Genomic DNA, 21,891 nt, shown 5'->3' with positions numbered 1-21,891 from the left:
GAAATTACTATTTTTATTCAGCAAGTATGTGAGCATAGGCACACTCATTTCTCAATAATATAGATTAACACCAGATTTTTTTCCTTTCAAAAGGACTATAGATTTTTGCTTAGTGTTAGCATTCTAATAAACTACATTGAAGCTTTTCTTCTAGAATTGTGTATTTATTCTTCTTGTGAGTGTATGTTCTTGACAGAACTTGTGATATTTCAAAGATACTGACATACTTTTAGAGTGAAGCAGCTATTAGCGCAGATTTCGTTATGCAGTGAAGGTGAAGCAGCGTTTCTGTTAACAAGCGAGAAGTGAGTGGGAAATGGTCAGCGGAGAGGAGTGATTATTGAATGCTTGGAGTGCGTAAAGGAAATTGTTGCCGATCCACTCTGCACTCACTTTCTCTGGCAAGGATGCATTAAACTGATCAGTAAGAGTAAAGACTTTTACAAAAAAATCTATTTAAATAAATGCTGTTTTTTTTTTTTTCTATTCAAATAATCCTGAAAAATATACATCAGTTTCCACAAAAACATAGCGAGTGTTTTTGATAAGAATAGTTTCTTTTTAATAAATTAAATGCAGCCTTAGTGTGTTTTCTGAACTTGTTTCACCTTCTCATGTTTTTGCTAGTACTAATGAAGACAAATTTGTTTCTTTCCCTTTATTTCTGCTTGTTCGTTAATGCCAACAATGCTACAATGTTCACTTCACAAGGACATGAAGAATACATTCCATTGTTTTATTTTGTTATTATTTAGTCATATTTATAAATTTTACCCATATTTTACCTATTTTATATATTTTTTGGCTACGGTATTGAGAATCATGAAATAAGCTACTACAATGTTAGTATCTTGTAACCGTATTCATAACACACTCACCCTGGCCTCTTCAGCAAGTCTCTTCTGATCATCCACTTCCTCCGCTGTCGTGCTCTCCTCTCCACCAGTCTTCTTTTTCTTCTTCTGTTTGGGTGCCATGAAGCCCTGCAGAAACTTCTTGATCACGCTCTCTTGCAGGGCGATCAAACACTCTCCAAAGTCCTGCAGCTTCTCCAAGTCACGCACCTAAAAGCACAAGTGAGAGGTCAGGTAGGTTCAAAGTGACAGATATCCATGTCCCTGGCTGGCGAGTAACATGTACCATTACCATACCGTGAAAAAAGATACCGGTTATAGTGCCCATCCCATGCAGTCTTAATATCTCTCACCCTTTCTTCAAATTCAGATGTGTCCTCCATGTATCCAAGACCTCCTTTCTGCAGACGAGATGCTACCTCGATAATGTCACTGCACAAGAATTTAAGCAGCTCCTGGTATCCGTCACAGGCCTTCAGGCCTGGGTTACCTTTTTTAGTCAGATGAATGGAATGCAAGATGTCCTGGTAACTAAAACAAAGACAAAATCTTCATTATTAATCCATTTTCCTGGGATTGAAAGCAAGTAAGGTGTGAAAAGATCCGTTTTCCGGAAAGGAGATGAGTGCGTGTACGTATATACTCACTTAAACTGGAGCCTGCCTTTGAGTTCACTCTCTCTTACTCCCTGAGGGTGAAGACTTCCTATTAGTTCATCGAGGTCTTTTTGTGAATCACACACAAACCTGGGAAAACAATTTAAGAACAAGCATTTGTGTTGCTGCCCAAAACTGATGTCCAGACAGATGTCATGCCATGTCCTGATCCATGGGACTGTAAATCTTCATTACAACTCATTTTAGCCCATTTTTCTTTTTGGAATTCTCTGCTACAAAACAATGCATAGTCTCATACAAAAAGAGCTCGGAGCCACAAATTACCTAAAGGCTGATTTCCCAGACACCAACGATACAACTGGGAATTTGCAAGAACACTTACCAGAGGTTTTGGCCTTGTTTGGGCACAGTGGTCTCAATACAGGACTCAGGCACTGGTGCCCCCTGCTGGCCATTTTCATTAGAAGTGCTGACTATGCTGCCCTCATCCTCTTTCTCTCCATCTGAACAGACACATTCAAAAATTATTATTATTTTTTTTGCTGTAAATAACAGCATTTTCCACTGGTTGAATAAAAGCTTGTACCAAGAACCAAAAAAACAACTGTTTGTACCAACAAAAAGAGTTGCGAACAAAATCTGTGAACAACAGATTTAGTACTTTAGCAGAAAAGTTAGCATATCAAATTAACAATTTTATGTGGCCAATATTTACACTCTTCCAAGAAGTATTGTTAATAACTTGTATCTGTTAATTTTGCCCTACTACTACAAACAAAAAAAATCTGTATTTTAGAAAATGATAGACCAACCTTCCGTCTCCTCCTCTTTGTCTTCCTCAGTCAACACCGGCTCCTCTTCAGGAGGAAGAGTGAATGTGTAGTCTATACTCTCATGAACCCATCCCTTCTCAATATACAGGCCAGGAACCACATCAGAGAACAGCCAGTAGCGGTTGTGATTGCGGTCGGTACCCAGTGGTGTTCTCCTCAGCACCTGCTTCGCTTTAGTGACGGCCTCCTGGAAGGCTTTCTCTGCTGCGACTTTCTGCTTCCTGATTCGCTCCTCCTCCGCTTCCTTCTCCATACGCTCTGCAGCAGATGCATATACAACAGTTTAAAATAAAATTTGTTTTTTTAAATGTTTTCCATCATGACATGTAACTCCTGCAGTTCCATTATGCAGCTCTAAGGTTTTTTACTTGGTGCATTTCAAATATTTTGAATCTACATGGCACAAACTTGTCCAGTGTAGACAAGGTCAAAATTATATTAATTGTAAAGTGAATTCCCATACCCTTTGGAATAAAGTATTCACTAAAGCAAGTTAGATACACACTACCATTCAAACGTTTGAGGTTGGTAAGATTTTTAATGTTTTTGAAAGTCCTTTATGCTCTCCAAGGCTACATTTATTTGAATATTAGAAAGAAAAAAACTGCAGTACTGTGAAATTAAATAATTAAAAAACATTTTTTTTCCTATTATATTTTAAAATAACTTGTTAATTCCTGTAATGGCAAACCTACATTTTCAGCAGCTGTTATTCCAGTCTTCAGTGCCACATGATCATAAATCATTCTAATATTCGGATTTGGTGCTCAAAAAACGTTTCTTCTCATCTTATTATCAGTTGTGCTGTTAAACATTTTTCAAGAAACCATGATGCACTTTTTCAGGATTCTTTTATGGGTAGAAAGTTCAATTAATTTGCTCAATTTAATCAATTTAATGTGCCTTTCCTGAATAAATGTACTTGATTTTAGAAGTGTAAATGTTCACAACCCATTTTACTTCAAAATGAGGAAAGAGTCAGGTTATTTTCAAAGAAAATCTCACATGCTGCTTTGAGACAGTCTTCATTGTCTCCTTACCCTACTTTCCTCTTGTGCTGCTGGTTTTATTTCTTACACCTCTTAAAAGTTATCATTTTTCTCCATTACTCTTTGCAGGTTTCTGGAATACCACTTCATTCTCACTTTCAACCAGTTGTTTTTTTTTTAACCTAGTTTCTGGCACTCTAATTGTCTCTCACCTTTGTTTTGCCGTTCCTGCTCTTCCTTTTCCTTCTTGGCCTGAATGGACATAAGGCGTCTGCTTTTCACTGTGCTGATCATGTCCTCCGGCTCTGGTTCCACTTTGGCAGGGACCTTAGGTGTCTCTTTTTTCACATTTGAGTCTTTCATCCTATCTGCCCTATTTAGTACCTCTCCGCTACCATCAGTTTTTGCCTCCATCTGCTCTTTGCGTTTCTGCTTCTCTGCCTTTTTGCGTTCATTGACTTCTTTAAGCGTGGCAAGCCGCTCCCTCCACAGCTCGGCCGATCGCTGATGAGTGGCCTCCACATGATCTTCCACAGAATAGGTCATGAGGATACGATGACACAGCGCCATCAGCAGGCTGACCTTCTCCTGAGAGTTCAGTTCAAACACCTCCGACGTCTCCAGCTTTTCCAAGAACTCACTGCTCACCACGTCATCGTAGCCCACACCGGGCTGCCAGTCATCCGAGCCGCGGGCGCTCTCTTCCTCATGGGCATCCGATGGCCGCAAACACAAGCGCACCAGCTCGGACACGGAGTGCATGGTCAGAGGAATCTCAGATAACGGCATGTCCAGTTCACTGTAACCTTCCGCCAGCTCATCTTGCAGAAGCGTTTGCAGCAGCACCACCAGCACACGGTTCAAGTAGAGGAAACCTGCCTTCTCTCCAGCTAAAGCCTCCATCAGAGTGATAGAGGTGATAGGATACTGGTCATCAGGCATCAGGAGGCCAGAGTAGCAGTGAAGGAACTCAACTACCATGGCTATGTCACCAAAGAGGGTGTTGGGAAGCCCCTCGGGCATGTCGAACAAACGGAACGCAGGCAAGCTCTTGCCTTCGAGCTCCTGGTCTTCATAACGGCGTGACATCTCCCGTCTCACCTGCATCTCTTTCTCTCGCCGCTCTTTGGCTTTCTCACGAAGCTTCTGCTTGATTTCCTGGCGCTTCTGCCGCAGAACATCCTGTTTCTCCTCCTCGGTCATAAGGGCCCATCGGCGTTTCTGCTCAAGCAGTTCCCAGCGTTTTTGCACCAGTTCTTTCAGCTCCTCAGGAAGCCGGCCACGATCTTCTGCAGACAGAGTTTTTGCCGCCTTAGACACCAGTGAGGATAGAGTGGTCTTCTTGTCTTCTTTGCCTTTATTCTCCTTGTAAAACCGAAGGAGATGTAAGGCCATGGGCGGCAAAGGTTTGCCCAGCTTAGCAGAGCCAGTACTTGAACTTCGGCCTCGCTTTTTTGGGCTAGATGTGGCAGGTGGGCTTTTGGCAAGATCCAAAAGGGTCATCTGCTTCATTTTGGGTTTCTTAGCGCTTCCAGCGCTTCTATCCTCCTTTTTGGAGAGCTTCTGGCTATTGGGAGTCTTGGTGACCCCACTCTTTCGGTTCTTTTTGGGGTCAGTGGATTTTTTGTCTCCCTGCTTTTTATTTGATTTTGGGGTGCTGAGGATATTTTCCCCATCACATTTCTTAGATGTACCTGAGTTTTTCATTTTTAAGGGAGATCCATTAACTTTCTTCACCTGAGCGAAAAAATACAGAAAAATAAATAAATCCAACAAATATTTAAAGAATAAATAACATTTATATCTCTTGAAAATCCCATTAACCCTTTCACACGTGAGTTTGTATGACACATGGATCGCCTTTATTTTGTTTTTCTTTTTATTAATATTCAAAAATATACTCACTATATTATAAAAATATCTGATATACCAATTCTGAAATATGTGGAAGTAAATGTATTTTGTAGTTTAAACACTTTTATAATGACCATGTTAGCCGGGTGATGGGCGCCGCCATGTTAGTTTGCGCTGAATCCGAGCTGTGGGATTAACAACACGTAAATTCATCCTCTCCTCCCGAAACACGTTAAAGTAAGTCTCCAGTAAAATGGGTGAAGAGCAGAGTAAACTTTAAAGTTTATCTACACAATCTGTATATATCAATAAAACATGTCGTCATATTATATGTGACCCTGGACCACAAAAGCAGTCTCAAGTCGATGGGATATATTTGTAGCAATTGCCAATAATACATTGTATGGGTCAAAATTATTGATTTTTCTTTTAATGCCAAAAATCATTAGGACATTAAGTAAAGATCATGTTCCATGAAGATAATTTGCAAATTTCCTACTGTAAATATATTAAAACTGAATTTTTGATTAGTAATATGCATTGCATTTGGACAACTTTAAAGGCGATTTTCTCAACATTTAGATTTTTTTGCACTCTCAGATTCCAGATTTTCAAATAGTTGCATCTCGGCCAAATATTGTCCGATCCTAACAAACTATACATAAATTTATAGAGTGATTAACCCTCTAAGCACCAAAGTCGCAAAATTGCAACAAGACGTCATACTTAATAAAATAGACTGTAGTTCCTAATATGGTGTAATCTCATTTGTATTCCCTACCACTAGATGGCAGACATGTAGTACTTCAATTCTAGACCAAAATGACATCATGTTCCTATTCAAAGTGTTGGAGGAAATGGCAGAGCAAGTGAGCTATCGTGTCATTGATGCGGAAGCAGTTCAGTTCATAGCGTGCGAGTAAATTGTGAGAGAAAAATCGCCAAACGGCTAATAAAAAGTTGTACCGTGAGGATGCGTTGCACATGTTATTTGTCGATTCCGACTCTGAAGGGGAATATTTGCCTTTTGGAAATGACAATCTGTCTTCTAAGCTAATAAAGAAAGAAAGATGACTTCTAATAATCGCGCTTCTCCCAGTACATCTTTGCAGCTCAATGGTGCCGCCGTGCAAGGTGAGAGTGTTCACGAAGCACAAACAAGTGATCATTTCGACCCTTTGCCCAATGGGGATGGGGGTGGCAGGGCAATATCTATTATTTCCTGAAAACTACTGATGAACTGATCAAAAAGTAGGCTACTGTTCACATGCGTTTTAATACTATATATAGTATAGTAATATAGTAATAATTTAGAACTTTCTCTTGTTTTATTGTTGGTTTCCTCTTTTCTGATCATTTGGAAAGAGGATAAAAAGACAAAACATGCAAATAAGTTCAAACATCAATTCAATATCTATTTCCTGAATATGATGAAATTAAAGATGGCCGCCCCTGATGACGTCATAATATGCAAATTAGATGAGTATATTTACACTCCACATAAACTTTCGGTCATGCCCAACATTTTTCTAATTTACAGTAGATCTCTATCTTTAAGCCCTTTCAAATCACAAGCTTTTGAAATCTTGATGTCAAAATCCAGCATTTTTCCCAAAACATCCCTGGCGCCTAAAGGGTTAATGTATCAGAATCCTTTTTTCTTGGTTGACTAACAGAATCTAGTGATTTATGTGAAGAGTGCTTTTATGCTTTGGTTAGTATTATACATGCCTGCATATGACCCCAGAGAGTTGGGCTGAGAGGTATGTTCTGGGAATCTTTTTTCTTTTTCTTCTTTTCCCCTTTTACTTTGACTCCCTCACTGTCGTTTCCTGTCTCTGCAGCCTTCAGCTTCTTATTGGGTTTACCTTCCGGTGAGCTCATGCTTTTCCTCTTAGCTGATGGGTTTTCTGCCAAAAACTAAACAGATAGAAGAAAATCTACTATAATAAAACAATTTTCCACAAAAAAACAAAACAAAAACCAAACACTTTTTCCTGAAGCACCACATTTATGTACCCCACCTTGTGAGGGTCCAGTAAAAAGTCGCTGAATTTGCTTGGCAGGTTGTATTTTTTCACCAACTCATCCTCCACCACCCAGGGGGCGCTCTCTCCCGAGCCCAACCTCAGAGCGTAGTGTCTGATGAAGTAGCGCATTATTTCTTTGTTGGGAGGCCGCTCAGTTCTGAACAGGCTGTCTGCAGGAACGTCACTGATAACTTTGTCCTCATTGAGAAGTTTGACATCATACTTGTGGGGCAGAAATTTGGGCATGACCCATTTCTTCTTCTCTTCTTTCATACTGGTTGGGAGTTTTCTGGGCGAGCGGCGGGCCCTATCAGCTACAGACCAAAAAAATAAAAAATAAAATAAAACAGTAAAGCAAAAAATATTTGTTATTACATTTTAACTCGCAAAGAAACTCATTTTCTACTTAAATGTAAAAAGTATAAAAGATTACAATTAGGCTACTAATCATTTGAACATGAACCAACAGTTATATTATTACAATATATCGTGAAGAGGATGACCATGAAGAGCAGCTAAGACTCACAAAGACTCTCTCTCCTGCTGTCCTCCTCTTTGGACTGTGGCTCCTTCTTCAGGTTCTCCTGACTAGCATTCTCTTTATCACTGGATGGAGAATCACAAGCACCTTCCATCTTTTTCTCCACATTTTCTTCTGGAGGATTCTCCAGCGGATGAATCTTTATCACTTTCACCCTCAATGTCTTATCCTTGCCAACCTTACAGAGAGAGAGACAGAATTACTATTTCACATCCATAAAGAGCAAACAAAAGAATTGGAAGATGGGAACTGTCCTTGCCTTTTCCATTAGTTACTTTTACACAGATAATACTTTTACCATTGTAGGTTTGATCTAAGCAAATACTTTGAACTGAGCATAAGTAGACAAGAGAGGAAGAATTACAGTTATAGAGTAACTTTTAAAACTCCTTGACATTTGCAAGTTTTCCAGGACAATGGTAACCCACTTATTTGGATTTTAAACAAATTCCAACTGACAAAATTCCCACCGTACATTTTGTTTTAGTCCAAATATTAAATCCAAGTACATACCAAGAAGTTACACTCCTCATCCACAGCATACTTGGTGAGAATCTCCACCCAGACCAGATCCACTAGCTTATCAAGAGATACTGTGTTATGGTGCACAATCTCCAGAACCGGCTTCTCAAACCACACTGGGTACTCCTCCTGAAGCCTGCCAAAAATCAGACCAAACAATGGCTACGAGTTTAAAACAAAGTTACTGTGACACTTTAATTTTGATAATATGCCACCACACTTGATGAAAAAATTCTCCTGTCTGTACTGATAATAGAGCATGTATTGTATGTGACAGCCAATGATTTTAGACAAGTTATGGTTAACCAGTGCAGGGCTTGACAATAAGGACTACCTGATGGCCAGCGTGAAAGTTGCGCAGTGTTTCCCATACATATGAATTCCACTTTTCTGACCTCATTTGGATGACCTGTGTAAATTGTGTAACTCATGCGCACGTCGTCGAGTCGTCATGCAAAGCTACAAACTGGATCAACCAGTGTTTCCTAATACATTTATTTATTTGTGGCAGCCCAACAAAATATCCACACTGATTGACCACCACAAATATCCACCCCCCACTGCCAGCAGCTCCCGCGTCTCTCACACACACACACACAGCGACTTTAGCTATTTATTTATTTATTTATATATAAAAACTTTCAGACTCTTTTTGCGGCTTTTATCCATAACAGGTACATACTGACAAACCTAGCAACTTTTTGGGATAAACCTTAGTTATGGTTCAGTTGGAAAAATGTCTCCAGTACTGCCCCGCGAGCACGAGGTCTGACTCTCCCGGGACAGTGTCGCCTCTCTTGGCATCTATTTTGTGCAGCGAGCGGCAGAGAAGCAGCACATTCAGCAGGCCGTACCGCAGCAGACTCATCAGTACAAAACAGCGTTTCCAAACACCTGTCGCTTACTGACTGTTCGGGCTTATAAATATGAACAGAGTTCACCGGTTAATATGCACAGTTTGTTACTCAGACGCAGGCAGCGCGCTGCATGAGACAAAAAAATAGTCAAAACCACTGCATATAGTCGCTCTTTATTTTATTAGGATTTAAGGAGTAAAGTGAGAGTGATTCCTGGTTAACATGCATTAATAATGGGTCGGGTTTAGTCACTATTTATACTTGTTTTATATGACAGGGCTCGAAATTGCGACCATTTTGCAAAATTTTATCTTTGCAACCCCAAAATATATTTGGGAGCATTTGTGCGAGTGCAACACTGTTGTGGTGCGACCTCTTCATTTCTCTGCTAAATGTTCGCGAATTACTGCACAATATGGAGGAGAAGGAGAAAATACTGCAACAGTCAGAACAAGCTCACTGTTCACTATGCGTGAATTATAGAAAGAAAATCCTAAATATTGAATTCGGAGTGGGGGCTTATATGAATGCATTTCTGAGGAGAACCGACTGTCTTGAAAAAAGTTTAAATGACATTTTCTTCTAATCTTTTCTCTGTATATTGCATGTAATAATAAAAAAACACTGCAGCGCTGCTTTGTTTTCATCGGTAACCAATGAAATGCTATATTGCCTGATCCATAAGCACCACCTGCTGTCAGAGAGTGAATTTGCATGTACATTAAACCGCACGCTGTTTGTTTCATGCAGATGTTTTATGTAGCATAAATTCACAAAGATAAAGTCAGACTATTCTGTTTCAGATTTTGAAATGCATTATAATCTACATCTGAAATAGTTCATGCATGCAGCATCTTTGTTTGGATCATGATTAAAATGCTGTGGTTGTCTCTAATTTGAAATGGCTACAGATAAAGGCTATAAACATCTTGTTCATATTTTCAAGCAAGAAAGAAAGAAAGCAAGAAAGCAAGAAAGAAAGAAAGAAAGAAAGCAAGAAAGCAAGAAAGAAAGCAAGAAAGCAAGAAAGAAAGCAAGAAAGCAAGAAAGCAAGAAAGAAAAGGAATCCATGGGAAATAGTCCCGCCACCACAGTTGGAAAAAAATCCCAGAGGAAACACTGTTAATATTATGCATTGTCGTTTGTAGTGCTCACACTACGCACTGAAGAGATGATCACCGTATAGTAAGCTACAATGAAGCGCTTACTGCAGCGCAACTCAACCAGATGCATCTTATACGAGATAAATAATATATACACGATATATATAAACCGGCTGAAATGTTTTGATGTGTCTGAAATCACTTGTATCTACCTGATCCAAAAAAATCCAATCTTGGATTTGAGTCTTGTTAAAGATTTAAATCCCTGCCGCCAGGATGCTCCTGTCATGGGTTATGGAAAGTGAAACTTAAATCTATAGAGGTGGTTGGATTTATTCACGCACGTTTAAATATTTAAAGCTTCCTTTTCAGATTCTTATTTACAGCATTATCTTAATAGGCTGTATATTAACTTATTGGGAGAAATCTGGTAGTTCTGTGTGAAATCAGGCCAAAAAGGCATGATCATAATACCCCGCGAATATTTGATTGTGAGATTGGGAGTCGAATCAGGCTCCTCCTATCAAAGCATCGAATCTTCGGCTATTCGGGGTCACCCCTAGCTCCATTGTATTCATTAGTGCTATTGCTTCTAATTTGTTTTTATTTTATAACATTCTTTACTTGTCTTTGTATTAGTTAGGAATCAAGAATTGTGAAATTTCACTGGTATCTAAAATATTAATGACAGTCGTACTAACCATATTCGAAAACAAGGTTACTATTTATGTCATGAATGTGTTTGTTCCAAATTCCCACCAGAAAAGAAAGTGCAAAACCTGAATGTAAATTTCTGCTAAAAGTGAACAGTAATGACTTAAGAGTATAATGGTATAGAGATGACTTCAAAGCTAAACGATATGAACTAAAAAACAAACAAACAAAAAAAAAAAAAACCCTGGGTCACAAAAGCCAGACGTACTTTAAAGGACAAAAAAATAAATAAATAATTGGCATTTGATAAGGTCTGGTTTATATGGCCTTCGTTTATTTGGGGGAGGATTCATAACCAGTTAAGCTGGTATGAAAACAAAATTACTTAATACACTTTATGACCAGCAGAGGGAGATGAGAGAAACAGGAGTGAAGAATGAACTGTAAAAATAGCTTCAAAAACACACTGACCCTTACAGCAGCATAATGCTCTATATGGTCTGTACAGCAAACCATTCTGAGTGTATGAGTGTCTGGTTACATAAGCAGCTTATGAGACTAAACTGTTTTCAATCTGTCACTCACACAGAAAGCTGTTTACAAATCAGTTGAGCAGGTCACATTTTTACTTGAAATTGTTTTACTAAGTAAAAACGCAAAGCATTTTTCTACCCTGATTGCTGATGACTCAATCAATAATACACTCTCTTATTAGATTGGAAGGGGTTGAAGGCAAAAGTGCACCAATCAGAGAGCAGAGGTTTGGTCATAATGACATTCCCTCAACACAACAGCCTGACAATAGTTTAGTTTACAAGCTCTCTGCTATACAGCAGATTAGCAGGAAATTAAAGGTTTCCCACACCCAGTGGATTTCTGTACCTTTAAATGGTTACTGATTATTACTTTTTTTTTTTTTTTAATTGCAAGAACAATTTTAAGCCAATAAAATTTTAGAGCTGGCCCCAGCCATTAAAAAAAAAAAAAATACTGGATGAAAAATAGGATGAAATACTGAATTCCTGATATATTTTTGATACCACTGACAATGTAAATATAAAATGTGTTAAGGCAGGTGTGACAAATGACTGCGATTCAAATGTCAGTAGCAAAAACAGTGTTGGCACCAGTTGGTAAGACATTTCTGTGAATCAGTTCAAACCGCCTGTCGCACTGAATCAATTCTTCTATGACTGAAGATTTGTGACTTTTCCAATTTTAAAAATTCTGATATTTCCAGGTAGGTCTCGGTGGTTTGACGGTATATCTCGTTACCGCAAAATAAAATGAGTGGGCGTGGTTAACTCACCACATGAGACTGAGACGTTGTCAATGCCATTTGTCAAAGAAACATGGAGAAAGACTAACGAGCAGATCAGGAGGATACACAAAGGATTCAATTTTCTAAACAAAGGTTTGTTAATAACGTAATATTGTCGGAAACAAAGGTGCAACACCCGGAAAGTTTAGAGGAGCGCACAGGCTCACAATGGAGGATGCATTATGAATCTTGACTACAACAGTTCAATTATCAATGTCGTAACGGATAGAAATAGCCTTAAATAATGCATCGGCATCTTTCCGCCTGTTATGCGTAGTTTATTTTTACACACGAGAATCATATTCAATGTGGACGTGCAAACGGTTGCCGTGGTAATGAACAACCTGCTTGTTAAAGCAAATCTATGCTGTATCTGAGGCAAAATTACTAAATATTGAGAATGCAACAGCCCATATTATATTTTTCATTTTTTTTTGTTATCAACTTTTTATTTTCAAAACACAACATCTTAACATCCATTCAAAACAGACATATAATCAATACTTTAAAAGTCCAGTCAAAAAGGAGAGAGAGGAAAAAAAAACAAAGTCATTCCTTTTTATAATTGAGTATGTTAAAGAAAAAACCCTGCCAAGCATCAATAGTTGAAGGCTTGGCCCCATTAATTCGTGCTGTTGTACATTCACAAGTCACTGTTTTCAGGAGGCTATGGATCCAATATGTTTTTCCACACATGTGTGGTGTAAACCAGTTCTATATTATTGTCTTCTTCGCAGCTTTAAAACCAGCAAACAACATTCTCTTTTGTATTAAGCTCATACTGAGACCAGAATCATCAAGACGACACAAACTTGGTTTAGCAAAGCAATCAATTTGTAGTAAGGAGGATAAAACCAGGTTTACATGTGTCCATAGATTAATGACGGTAGGACACTCCCAAAGCATATGAAGAAAAGTACCTGATGATGCAGTATTACATATATGGCAGTTAAAATTTGGTTGTGGTTTAATTTTGAATCTTTTGTAAGGGGTTATGTATGCTCTATGAATGACTTTGAAGTGAATAAGACGATGAGCCAAGTTTTTAGATGTTAAGCTGAGGTTAGACCACACTCTCTCCCAGTCGACAGATAAAATTAAGGTCAGATAATGCCCTATTCCAAATAGACTTAATAGAAAGAGGTTTTGTAATGCAGTCAATAATTTTATTATATATTAAGGAAACAGATGGCCGATCAGAATGTATTAAATTTTTCTAACTCCAAACAATTGGACACTAATAGTATCCAGCTGATAACAAACTCTTCTGATTCGATACGTCTCTCAACTTGATGCACAAATTTACCAATCACATTTTAACAATGCAGAGGACGCACACGTGTGCGCGCACACAGTGAGAGGCGAATATGAATGGCGTATCAGTCTTCACCAGGCTGAAATCAAATAATGACGTGGTTATAGGCGTGTACAGTTTAAACTTCTTAGTCAGCATTAACAGTAGCTGATGTTCAGTTTGCATACTGCTGCTCTCCTCCTAGTCACTTTTGAACTCTTCCCTCTCGATTAAAGCTTGAGGTGAGGGGTTGCCAGATATTACAAAAAGAGCTAAACAAGCCTCTTAAAACACAGTATAATAATAAGCAGACACCAGGGAACAAATTTAAACATTATAACTATTAATAGTATTCTACAAAATTAAAAGGAAGTAAATGTAATTTATTATTAATAAAATATTGTAATATAAAGTATTTATATATTATAAACGGAAGTAAAACAATAACATGAGATGTAAAAAAATTCAGAAACACCTTATTTAAGGTTTAATTGTACCTAAAAGTAGCATTTAATATCAATAAACTGGGGGCAGTTAATCTACAAGTTGAATGTTTTCACTAAATAAATAATTAAAAGAAAAAGAAAATTCAAACAAGGTGAAGTACTTTTTATTTCTAAGTTTTTTAATTTATTTATTTAATGAATTTATTTATCATATAAATCCCTTTTTGTCTATGTTCATAATAACTACATATATAAATAACTATATCATGAAATACACTAGTCAACATTTGAAGTGGATCAAAACCTTTCAAAGCCGTCCTAAAACCACCCGTTCTTGTCTTAGGACAACTTTGACGAACTTTTTTGATCCACTTAAAATGCTGAATACTGTATACTGTTACTGTGAAATAAAATAAGTTATACCGTGAAATTGAATTTGTCATACCACCCACCCCTATTTCCAGGTGTTCTCAAACCACAAAACTGCATTATTTTACGATCACTGCAACAAAGTTTTTATTAATATTCTGAACAAGATTTCTTTTTTTTTTTTTTTTTCCTGTTTTAGGTTATTAGCCAAATTTTAGGGTACTTAAGCATTTCTGTGGTTTGGACACCCAAAAATGCTAGGTTAAGCACTGATTGCTTGAGACACAGCCAAAAAAAAAAGGTCAGTAAATCTCGGAATATTGATGCATCCAGAGTCAGAAAGAGACTTTGAAAACAACTTGACAACTAAATGATGCTCCGAGTTCATTCATTCACCCACTCGTTTTTGTTACTTACAGCTCTGTGACCTCCTGTTCTTCTTCCCATGCCTCCTTATGTGTGAGCTGGCTGCTGCCAGTGCTTTTACACGTCCATATCCGCTCTGCATACCTGCGCAGTCGAGCTTCATACTCTCTGAACAACAGTGTTAAGGACAAAAAAAATAAATAAATAAAAAAAATAAATAAAATTTACCACTACATCGCTTCCAGCTCTTCTGAAACTTCTGAAATCTCAAGCAGTACTTCCAAAGCAGAGGCAATCAAGTGATGTTAGCTCCGCTGTCCATCCTCTGAGAGAGACTCATTCATAATTAATGCATGTGTGTGGCACAGCAGCTCAATAATTAAAGGTCCAGCAGCAGCAGATACCGCATGAACACATTTTAATAATTACACTTGCAATTAAAAACAGTAATGGTAACAAAAAATAAAATAAAAATAAAAATACAACAGCCTCAGCAAAACTGTTATTACAAGCACTCTGAAAAGTTGAAATCATTTCAGAGCCAAGATAAACACTTGTGTAAGTTAATCTTGCACTGTTCACGTGTTACATAAATGTGTATCAAAGCATAATTATTAGTGGTCACCCAACATGGGCTTTAATGCCCAATGTCAGTATATCTAGAAACCTGGGTGTTTAATGACAGCAAACAAGATTTAGACAAAATTACTCAGTTTAAAAACAAAACTTTTTTTATTTATTTAGTTTTTTTTAACTATGACATCGCTGTCAGTAGATTTTACAACTGACACAAGGATGATGCTTATCGGATGGTGTAACACTTCTTTTAATCAGACAAGCAAAACTTAATAGCAGATAGAAGCCAAATATCTGATTAATCAATATATCACCTGGTGTATTATTCTATCATTACATGTATAATTTAAAGCGATGTCACAAAACTTGATTAAAACACTAAATTTGGCAAATCTAGAATAAAAGTAAACCTAGAACACACGCTAAATGATGGGAAAATCGTCTACTTTTAGGTGCTGACTTAAATGGATCTAAAAGCAGGACTAAAGTTTAATCACGTGATTAAATCTTGACGAACTAGTCAGACAGTTTTGAAAATCATAAGCCGCAACCGCAAACTCAATCGTTTTGCAATCTGAATAAAACTTCCCTACGTCCTTTCAGCAACACGCCTTCACTCTAAAGGCCCGCCCTCCGCAGACACGGCAGCCAACCAGATGTCACAAGCCCCGAACGCGCAGAGTGATTGACAGGCAGTGAGCGTTTCTGATTGGCTAGTTTTTTTGATTCCGTAACACATGCGGGTCACTTTCTTTTTTTATGCTGTTTAAAGACAGGAGTAGTTTCTCTGGAAACCTAGTGCAGTGATATCTGTCAGATAAGAGATTTTGTGTGGGATAAATAAAAACACGCTTAAATAGCAATTCAAATTGAATCTGTCTAGAGCAAGTATCTAGTTATAGCATCTAGTTATAGCTACAAAAAAAGACGGGGGAAAATCTAATATTTCACAAATGTTAAACAGCATACACCAGAGAAGTAAAATCTTGGTTGCTAACGCCCTAAAGTTCATCTCTACTCATCCTGTCACCCATGACCAAATTCACGTGGCGCGCGGAAAACATCTCGCGCGCAAATGACCTCGCTCAGCAGCAGCCTGAGCTAAAACTGTGTGTGTAAGTTACAATCACAATCACACACTCCTAGCATATAGATAACTATTACACAGTCTCACTCAACAGATGGTTGGCTGTTCAGGAGCATCAATCTATAAGCTCTCATCACATATTTCTCTGCCTGTAAATAAGCGCGGGCTCGTGTGTGTGTGTTACACAAGATTGAGTCATGGCAGGTCGGATGAGAAACTGTTCAGCCAGACGTCACACACACTGTGCGTCCTGAAGCTAGCTCGCTAACACTAGCTCGCTCTAAAACACACAGGACGACAACAACCCCTCAACATCACGTAATCCATCAGGCTTCAGTACTCAAAAATCAGACAAATACAACATTTAGCCCTGTCTTAAGAGTTAAGCCCCAGCTGATCTAAACGTCATGGTCACCTTTAGCCGGTTAGCGTTACAATGAGATGCAGCGCGCAAGATGAAAACAATAATAAACGCATAAATGCAAACCCCGCGCTCGCACACGCTCAGACTCCACGACCCCGTGGAAACAAGGGTTCGAGAGTCTTGCGAGCACGTGTTTGGATGTCTAGTGCTTGTAAGTGGATGGTGGAGACAGTGAGAAAGGATACTCTTTGTTCCTGAAGGCCTCTTTAGTGTGCTCGATGATGAACACCTCCTCTCCTGGGCCCGGCGGCTCCGACAGCGGCTTAACCAAAGGGTACGGCTTCCGGCCTAGTAACGGTGCCATGGTGGGCTCGCTGCGGTCCTGGATATGTCTGCAAAGTGAACTACTGAACTAACCCCCCGCTCAATCTCAGCTTGAACTGAATATGCCGTGAATCCGCGCGTCTCAGCGGCGTAGCATCGGGCTAGGCTAGCGCGCGCTGCTTTACTTACTTTTAGGAAAACAAAACCCAAACAAAAGTACGGCGTTATCGATCAGTTACATCTCCCGTGTTAAATCCGCTGGCTTGAGGGAGCCGGTGGGGTCATGGTGAGATGCCTGAAGAGAGTGTGAGGAGTGAGCGGAAGCTCCTGGGTGCCGGGGATGGAAGCGCGAAAGGCGGCCCGTCAGAGCTGGTATGGCGGGCTTTCTTACGGCGCTCAGGTCCGTGTTGTAGTCGATTCTCCAGGCCAAAGCGACGTACCAATCCCCTGTCCGCAGCGACTGTAGATCGCGTAGATACTGTTTTGAGGGACGTGCTGATTACATAAACAAACAAGAGGGTTTATAGCTGATTGAAAAATGGCGGGAGTTCCTGCTACACCGGCAACATTCCGTGCAACCTCAAAACTCCGTTACCCCGGTAGCAAGAGGCGACGCAAGAATAAGTCCCACCCATCGTCTCCAACGATTGGTTACTAAGAAACTACGACACAGACTGAGATATTTGATTGGCCGATTCAACTGTCAGTTATACCTTCTCCACCTTTTGTCAAAGCAACACCCCTCCAATCACAAATACAAGGGGTCAGTTTACGGTAAATTCATAGATAATTGACAGTATGCAGGTTGACTCATATACTTTAGTATTAATAGCAGGCATTTTATTTTTATTATAACATAGTTGATATAGCCAAATGCTTAGAGTTTAGCTGAAAGGGGCAGCGGTTGTAGAATTTAAAATGAGACAATAGAGCGTGCACACGACACTTTTGATCCAATTAAAGAGACAGTCTTGATTAATATGTTAAAACCAGTCTTGGCGGTGGAGACAATGCACATTAAATACGTTTTTCGCGGCCACATATGAAATAATAAAGCTGTGTCTAAAGCGTATAAATAACGTTAAATTATTAAATGTATAAAAACCCATTTAAACAATCGTAATATTGGGAATCGTCCTTAAAATCATTTCAAACGTAACTTACAATAGTGTTCCATCTCTGCCATATAACTTTGCAAATTATGCAATCAGAGGAAAGCCGCATAAATCCAAAGTGGTTTTATTTCCATTTGTCTAGTGAAAATGTCCAGGTACATTTTTACCAGGCAACACTACATGAATCACACACACACACATACATATTTTTTATTATTATTTGGAAAAATACTTCAAAGACTATGGAAAGTGGAAGTGTTCATATTTAAAATACAAATCTGTGAGTGACATTACCATTTATAAAATATAGGCATTCCTTCTTTTTTAATAAAAAGTTTGGTAATTGGATGCAGTACATTGAACAATAATAAACAAATCAAGAAACATATAACACAGATGTTATTTAAAACTGCCCTAAATGCATGCATTTAAGAATTTTTTTTTTTTTTTACACAATAAAACAGGCCAATAAAACTTATTTATATAATCTTTAGAAATGCCACAAACACAACACAAGCTAATACTTTAAAATTCAACTGTTTAGTATACTGTATATACCAATCATTACTCCATGCAGTCACATGTATTATACTGGCAAAGTCCTTTCTCAATTTAGATCAAGAAACATGCAATATAACAGTTTATTTTCAAGATGCAATACAAACTGCTTTACCTTCATAAGAAAATACCTGACAAGATCTAAGATGATCTTTTTAATGTACAAAAAAGAAAAGAAAAAAAAAATCAAAAGCTTTTTTCTAGATCATATACTGTAAAAATGAATTTCAGGCATTTGGCAGGTTGCAAAAAGTCTCTTAAATGTCCAGTTTAGTCTCTTTCAGAAATACTTCTATACTTTTGACCTACGATGTTCAGAATAGTGGTGCTAACTGAGAGTTAAATTTTGCTCAGTGCAAACTCTTTTAAGCGGTGGGGCTCCAATCACCTCCTCTTCCTCCTGTGAAAAACAATAACGCCACACATGGCATGCATTCAACCAAGTTGCTTTGAAAAGCAAAAATCTTTGCATAATATTTACAACATGTATTTTAATTCCCACAATGCATTAGGTGAACATTTATTTGAAAACTATTGGACGTTACCTGAGTAGAGAGAGACAACACATCTTCTTTAATTAGAGTCGGGGGCTCATCTGTCACCTCACTGCTGGTTGTTGATGCCTCTAAATATGGGGTTCGATCATGAAAAATAAAATGTGCAAATACATGTATGCATGTGAAATGAAGGATGCACCATCATTACTGTTATCTTACATAATTGGGTGTATCTAACAAAACATGTCAAGAACATGCATACAATAAATCATAATTCACCCCAAAATTAAAAAAGTATTAAAATAATTAAATAAAAAGTATTAAATTATTTTTTAAAAAGTATTAAACATTAAATTAAATGGTCTATTTAGATTTTTGTGTGTGTTATGGCATTATTTTATGACAGTTCAGCAAAATTATACCCTAAATGATCATTTCAGAATTTCATTATTGTAATATGGGGGAAAAAGCTTTAAAAAACAGTACATTTTTATTTGATGTACAGCCTTTAACTTATGCTAACAAAATACATCAATGTATTTAGTAATACAGTAAAATAAATCTTTATTACAGTAATAAGAATCACTATTCAGGATAATGGATATTGAAAATAACTTGGAATAAATAAGGTTTATAATGTTTTAAAAGAAGTCTCTTCTGTCACCAACACTGCATTTATTGATCAAAAATACAGTAAAATCATAAATCGTGAGTCTTCAGTCTCACATGATGCTTCAGAAATCATTCTAATATGCTATTTTGCAGTTCAATTATTATTGGTACTCAATTATTATTAATTAATGTTGGAAACAGTTTTTACTGCTTTCAATATAGTACCCCATCAATACATTACACATTATTTGCATTATAATACTAATTTGCATTTGCTTTGAAGACCAATATTTTGTATCTACCTTGTCAGTTATGTAAATAATCTTTTTACTGAATGTTTTCTCACCTCTCTCTGCATCCATGGTCTCCTGCCCCAGGGTGGGCGGCTGGGAATCCTCTGTACGGAAGTAGGATGCATGGGAAGGACTCACTGCTTCACTCACATGCTGTGGACTGGAGTTGCTGCTGCTGTCTACTTTGGTATTAGACTGATAGACATCTGATAGGAAACTCTGGTTACTGTTGTCATCTGTTTAGGAGAGTGAATGAATTAAACACATTTGTGTGAAGTCTCCTGAAGAAATATGTCAATTATGTTTAAGTACTTTAGCACACTGTAATGTAACAGTACATACTATGTTAAAATAGATATGTAAACCACACTGTCAAGGTGCAAGGTCATTTATGTAACTAGAGCATAACAACACAATCCAGTGTTGCATTATATATGTATATATATAGAGAGAGAGAGAGAGAGAGAGAGAGAGAGAGAATGTGCTGAATTGTTTACAGAGGAAATATCAAGTTTCCTTGTGTTTGACATAAACATAACCTTAAGTCCTGTATTACCCTGAAAATCCAGTAGCACGGAGCGGGCGTTTTCCAACACTACATCTGTAGGAAAGCCCTTCAGTTCCCTCACTGCAGTCCCTGACACTTTAGGCTTGTATATCTACAAGAAAGACAATAAAGACATTTTGAAAATGAACACTGTGTTTATATATCTGAGAAGTGGACAGCTGCTTGAGATGACATGATATACTGTACACACCTGTTTAGTCTCTGTAACCGGGACCCATTTGAATATCCGTAATGATGTATCTCCCACTGTAACCCACTTTTTTTCCCTAGGAGGACAAGCATGTTCCAGGTTAACATCACAAAAAATTATTACAAGAAGAAGAAGGAATAAAAATTTTGAGATTGTCAATACCCCCATGTTTTTTTTTTTAAATGCTTTTTGTGATTTCCTCTATTCTCAGTGGTAGTTAGCATTAGATACCCAATTTCATACAGTATTTATTTATTTTTTTACCACAACGCAATAAAAAGTTCAGTAAATGTATAATTGTTCATTTAAATCAAATCTATTTATTATTAATATTTGTATTTATAGTTATCATATTGCGGTAAAGGCTTAATTTATGTGGAAAACCTACCGTAAGTTCTTGGCAGGTTTCGTGAGATTCACAAGGATGTTCAACAGAAACTAACTAAAATTAATATATAAAACTGCTCATTTTTACATTTCAGACATTCCTAGCAGAAACGTATGACTAAATCACTTCACTCCATTTACAGACCACCAACAGAACGTTCACTCCCAAGACACGCCCACATAATGTATACAGCGAGGCCCATTGGTTGCCCTGCTTGTCCGTCATGTTACAGAATGACGTCACCCTCCCCGCCACTCTGAAGTTTATTTTTGTAACGTAGAAGAAAAGAAACTTGTCTCCCTTTTCAAACAAGCAACTTACCACCGACGGACCCTTTCAATTGCCGCCATCACTTTTTTGATATCATCTTTTGCACGGCTGCGTGTCTCCGCTCGCACGGACCTTCCCGACATTTTAATGGGTTTTATTAGTTTGTCAAGATCTCCCTCTTTTTCTTGCCTTCCTCCGTCTGCGACTTGATCTCGCCCTGTCTTCGTCTATGTCTCGCGAGACTTCATAACGCGCCACTGGCACTGCCTCTTTGCATTTTTTTTTTTTTTTTTTTTTACATTAGCCCTATTTAATTTATTTGTAAATGTATTTTCATTATAAAACATTCTTTAGATTCTGTTATCTAATAACCACAATATGAGTGTGCATCACATTATA

General features: G+C 37.9%; 2 protein-coding genes across 2 annotated transcripts in view; both read right to left on the bottom strand.

The window, feature by feature from the left end:
• Positions 1 to 17,624, bottom strand: part of baz1b (bromodomain adjacent to zinc finger domain, 1B) — a 29,364-nt gene extending 11,740 nt beyond the window's left edge. The window contains exons 1-12 of the mRNA XM_058750949.1: positions 16,923 to 17,624; positions 14,702 to 14,818; positions 8,232 to 8,376; positions 7,704 to 7,896; positions 7,172 to 7,491; positions 6,879 to 7,067; positions 3,506 to 5,030; positions 2,284 to 2,562; positions 1,854 to 1,974; positions 1,502 to 1,600; positions 1,208 to 1,385; positions 879 to 1,064 (exon numbers count right to left, since the gene is read on the bottom strand). Coding sequence (XP_058606932.1) covers positions 879 to 1,064; positions 1,208 to 1,385; positions 1,502 to 1,600; positions 1,854 to 1,974; positions 2,284 to 2,562; positions 3,506 to 5,030; positions 6,879 to 7,067; positions 7,172 to 7,491; positions 7,704 to 7,896; positions 8,232 to 8,376; positions 14,702 to 14,818; positions 16,923 to 17,041 — 3,471 coding nt within the window. The 5' untranslated portion in view covers positions 17,042 to 17,624. The remainder of the gene's footprint in view (positions 1 to 878; positions 1,065 to 1,207; positions 1,386 to 1,501; positions 1,601 to 1,853; positions 1,975 to 2,283; positions 2,563 to 3,505; positions 5,031 to 6,878; positions 7,068 to 7,171; positions 7,492 to 7,703; positions 7,897 to 8,231; positions 8,377 to 14,701; positions 14,819 to 16,922) is intronic.
• Positions 17,625 to 18,224: 600 nt separating this feature from the next.
• Positions 18,225 to 21,709, bottom strand: bcl7bb (BAF chromatin remodeling complex subunit BCL7B b). The gene is made up of 6 exons (XM_058751570.1): positions 21,544 to 21,709; positions 20,835 to 20,910; positions 20,633 to 20,735; positions 20,130 to 20,312; positions 19,220 to 19,299; positions 18,225 to 19,074 (listed from the first exon to the last, which is right to left on the bottom strand). The coding sequence occupies exons 1-6, from the start codon at positions 21,633 to 21,635 to the stop codon at positions 19,003 to 19,005; spliced, it is 606 nt and encodes a 201-aa protein (XP_058607553.1). The 5' UTR covers positions 21,636 to 21,709; the 3' UTR covers positions 18,225 to 19,002.
• Positions 21,710 to 21,891: the final 182 nt, after the last annotated feature.

This window comes from Onychostoma macrolepis, chromosome 18 (assembly GCF_012432095.1).
Source record: "Onychostoma macrolepis isolate SWU-2019 chromosome 18, ASM1243209v1, whole genome shotgun sequence".
Taxonomy (NCBI): domain Eukaryota; kingdom Metazoa; phylum Chordata; class Actinopteri; order Cypriniformes; family Cyprinidae; genus Onychostoma; species Onychostoma macrolepis.
Note: the sequence above shows the minus strand (reverse complement) of the source record. Positions and strands in the feature narration are given on the sequence as shown.

What these genes read in the sequence shown, in the direction of transcription:
- bcl7bb (XM_058751570.1), bottom strand. Translation starts at nt 21,635, where the DNA reads ATGTCGGGAAGGTCCGTGCGAGCGGAGACACGCAGCCGTGCAAAAGAT. An exon ending in ATTGAAAGGGTCCGTCGGTG is followed by an intron (nt 20,911 to 21,543) that starts GTAAGTTGCTTG and finishes TTGTCCTCCTAG; the next exon opens with GGAAAAAAAGTGGGTTACAG. An exon ending in CGTGCTACTGGATTTTCAGG is followed by an intron (nt 20,313 to 20,632) that starts GTAATACAGGAC and finishes TCTCCTAAACAG; the next exon opens with ATGACAACAGTAACCAGAGT.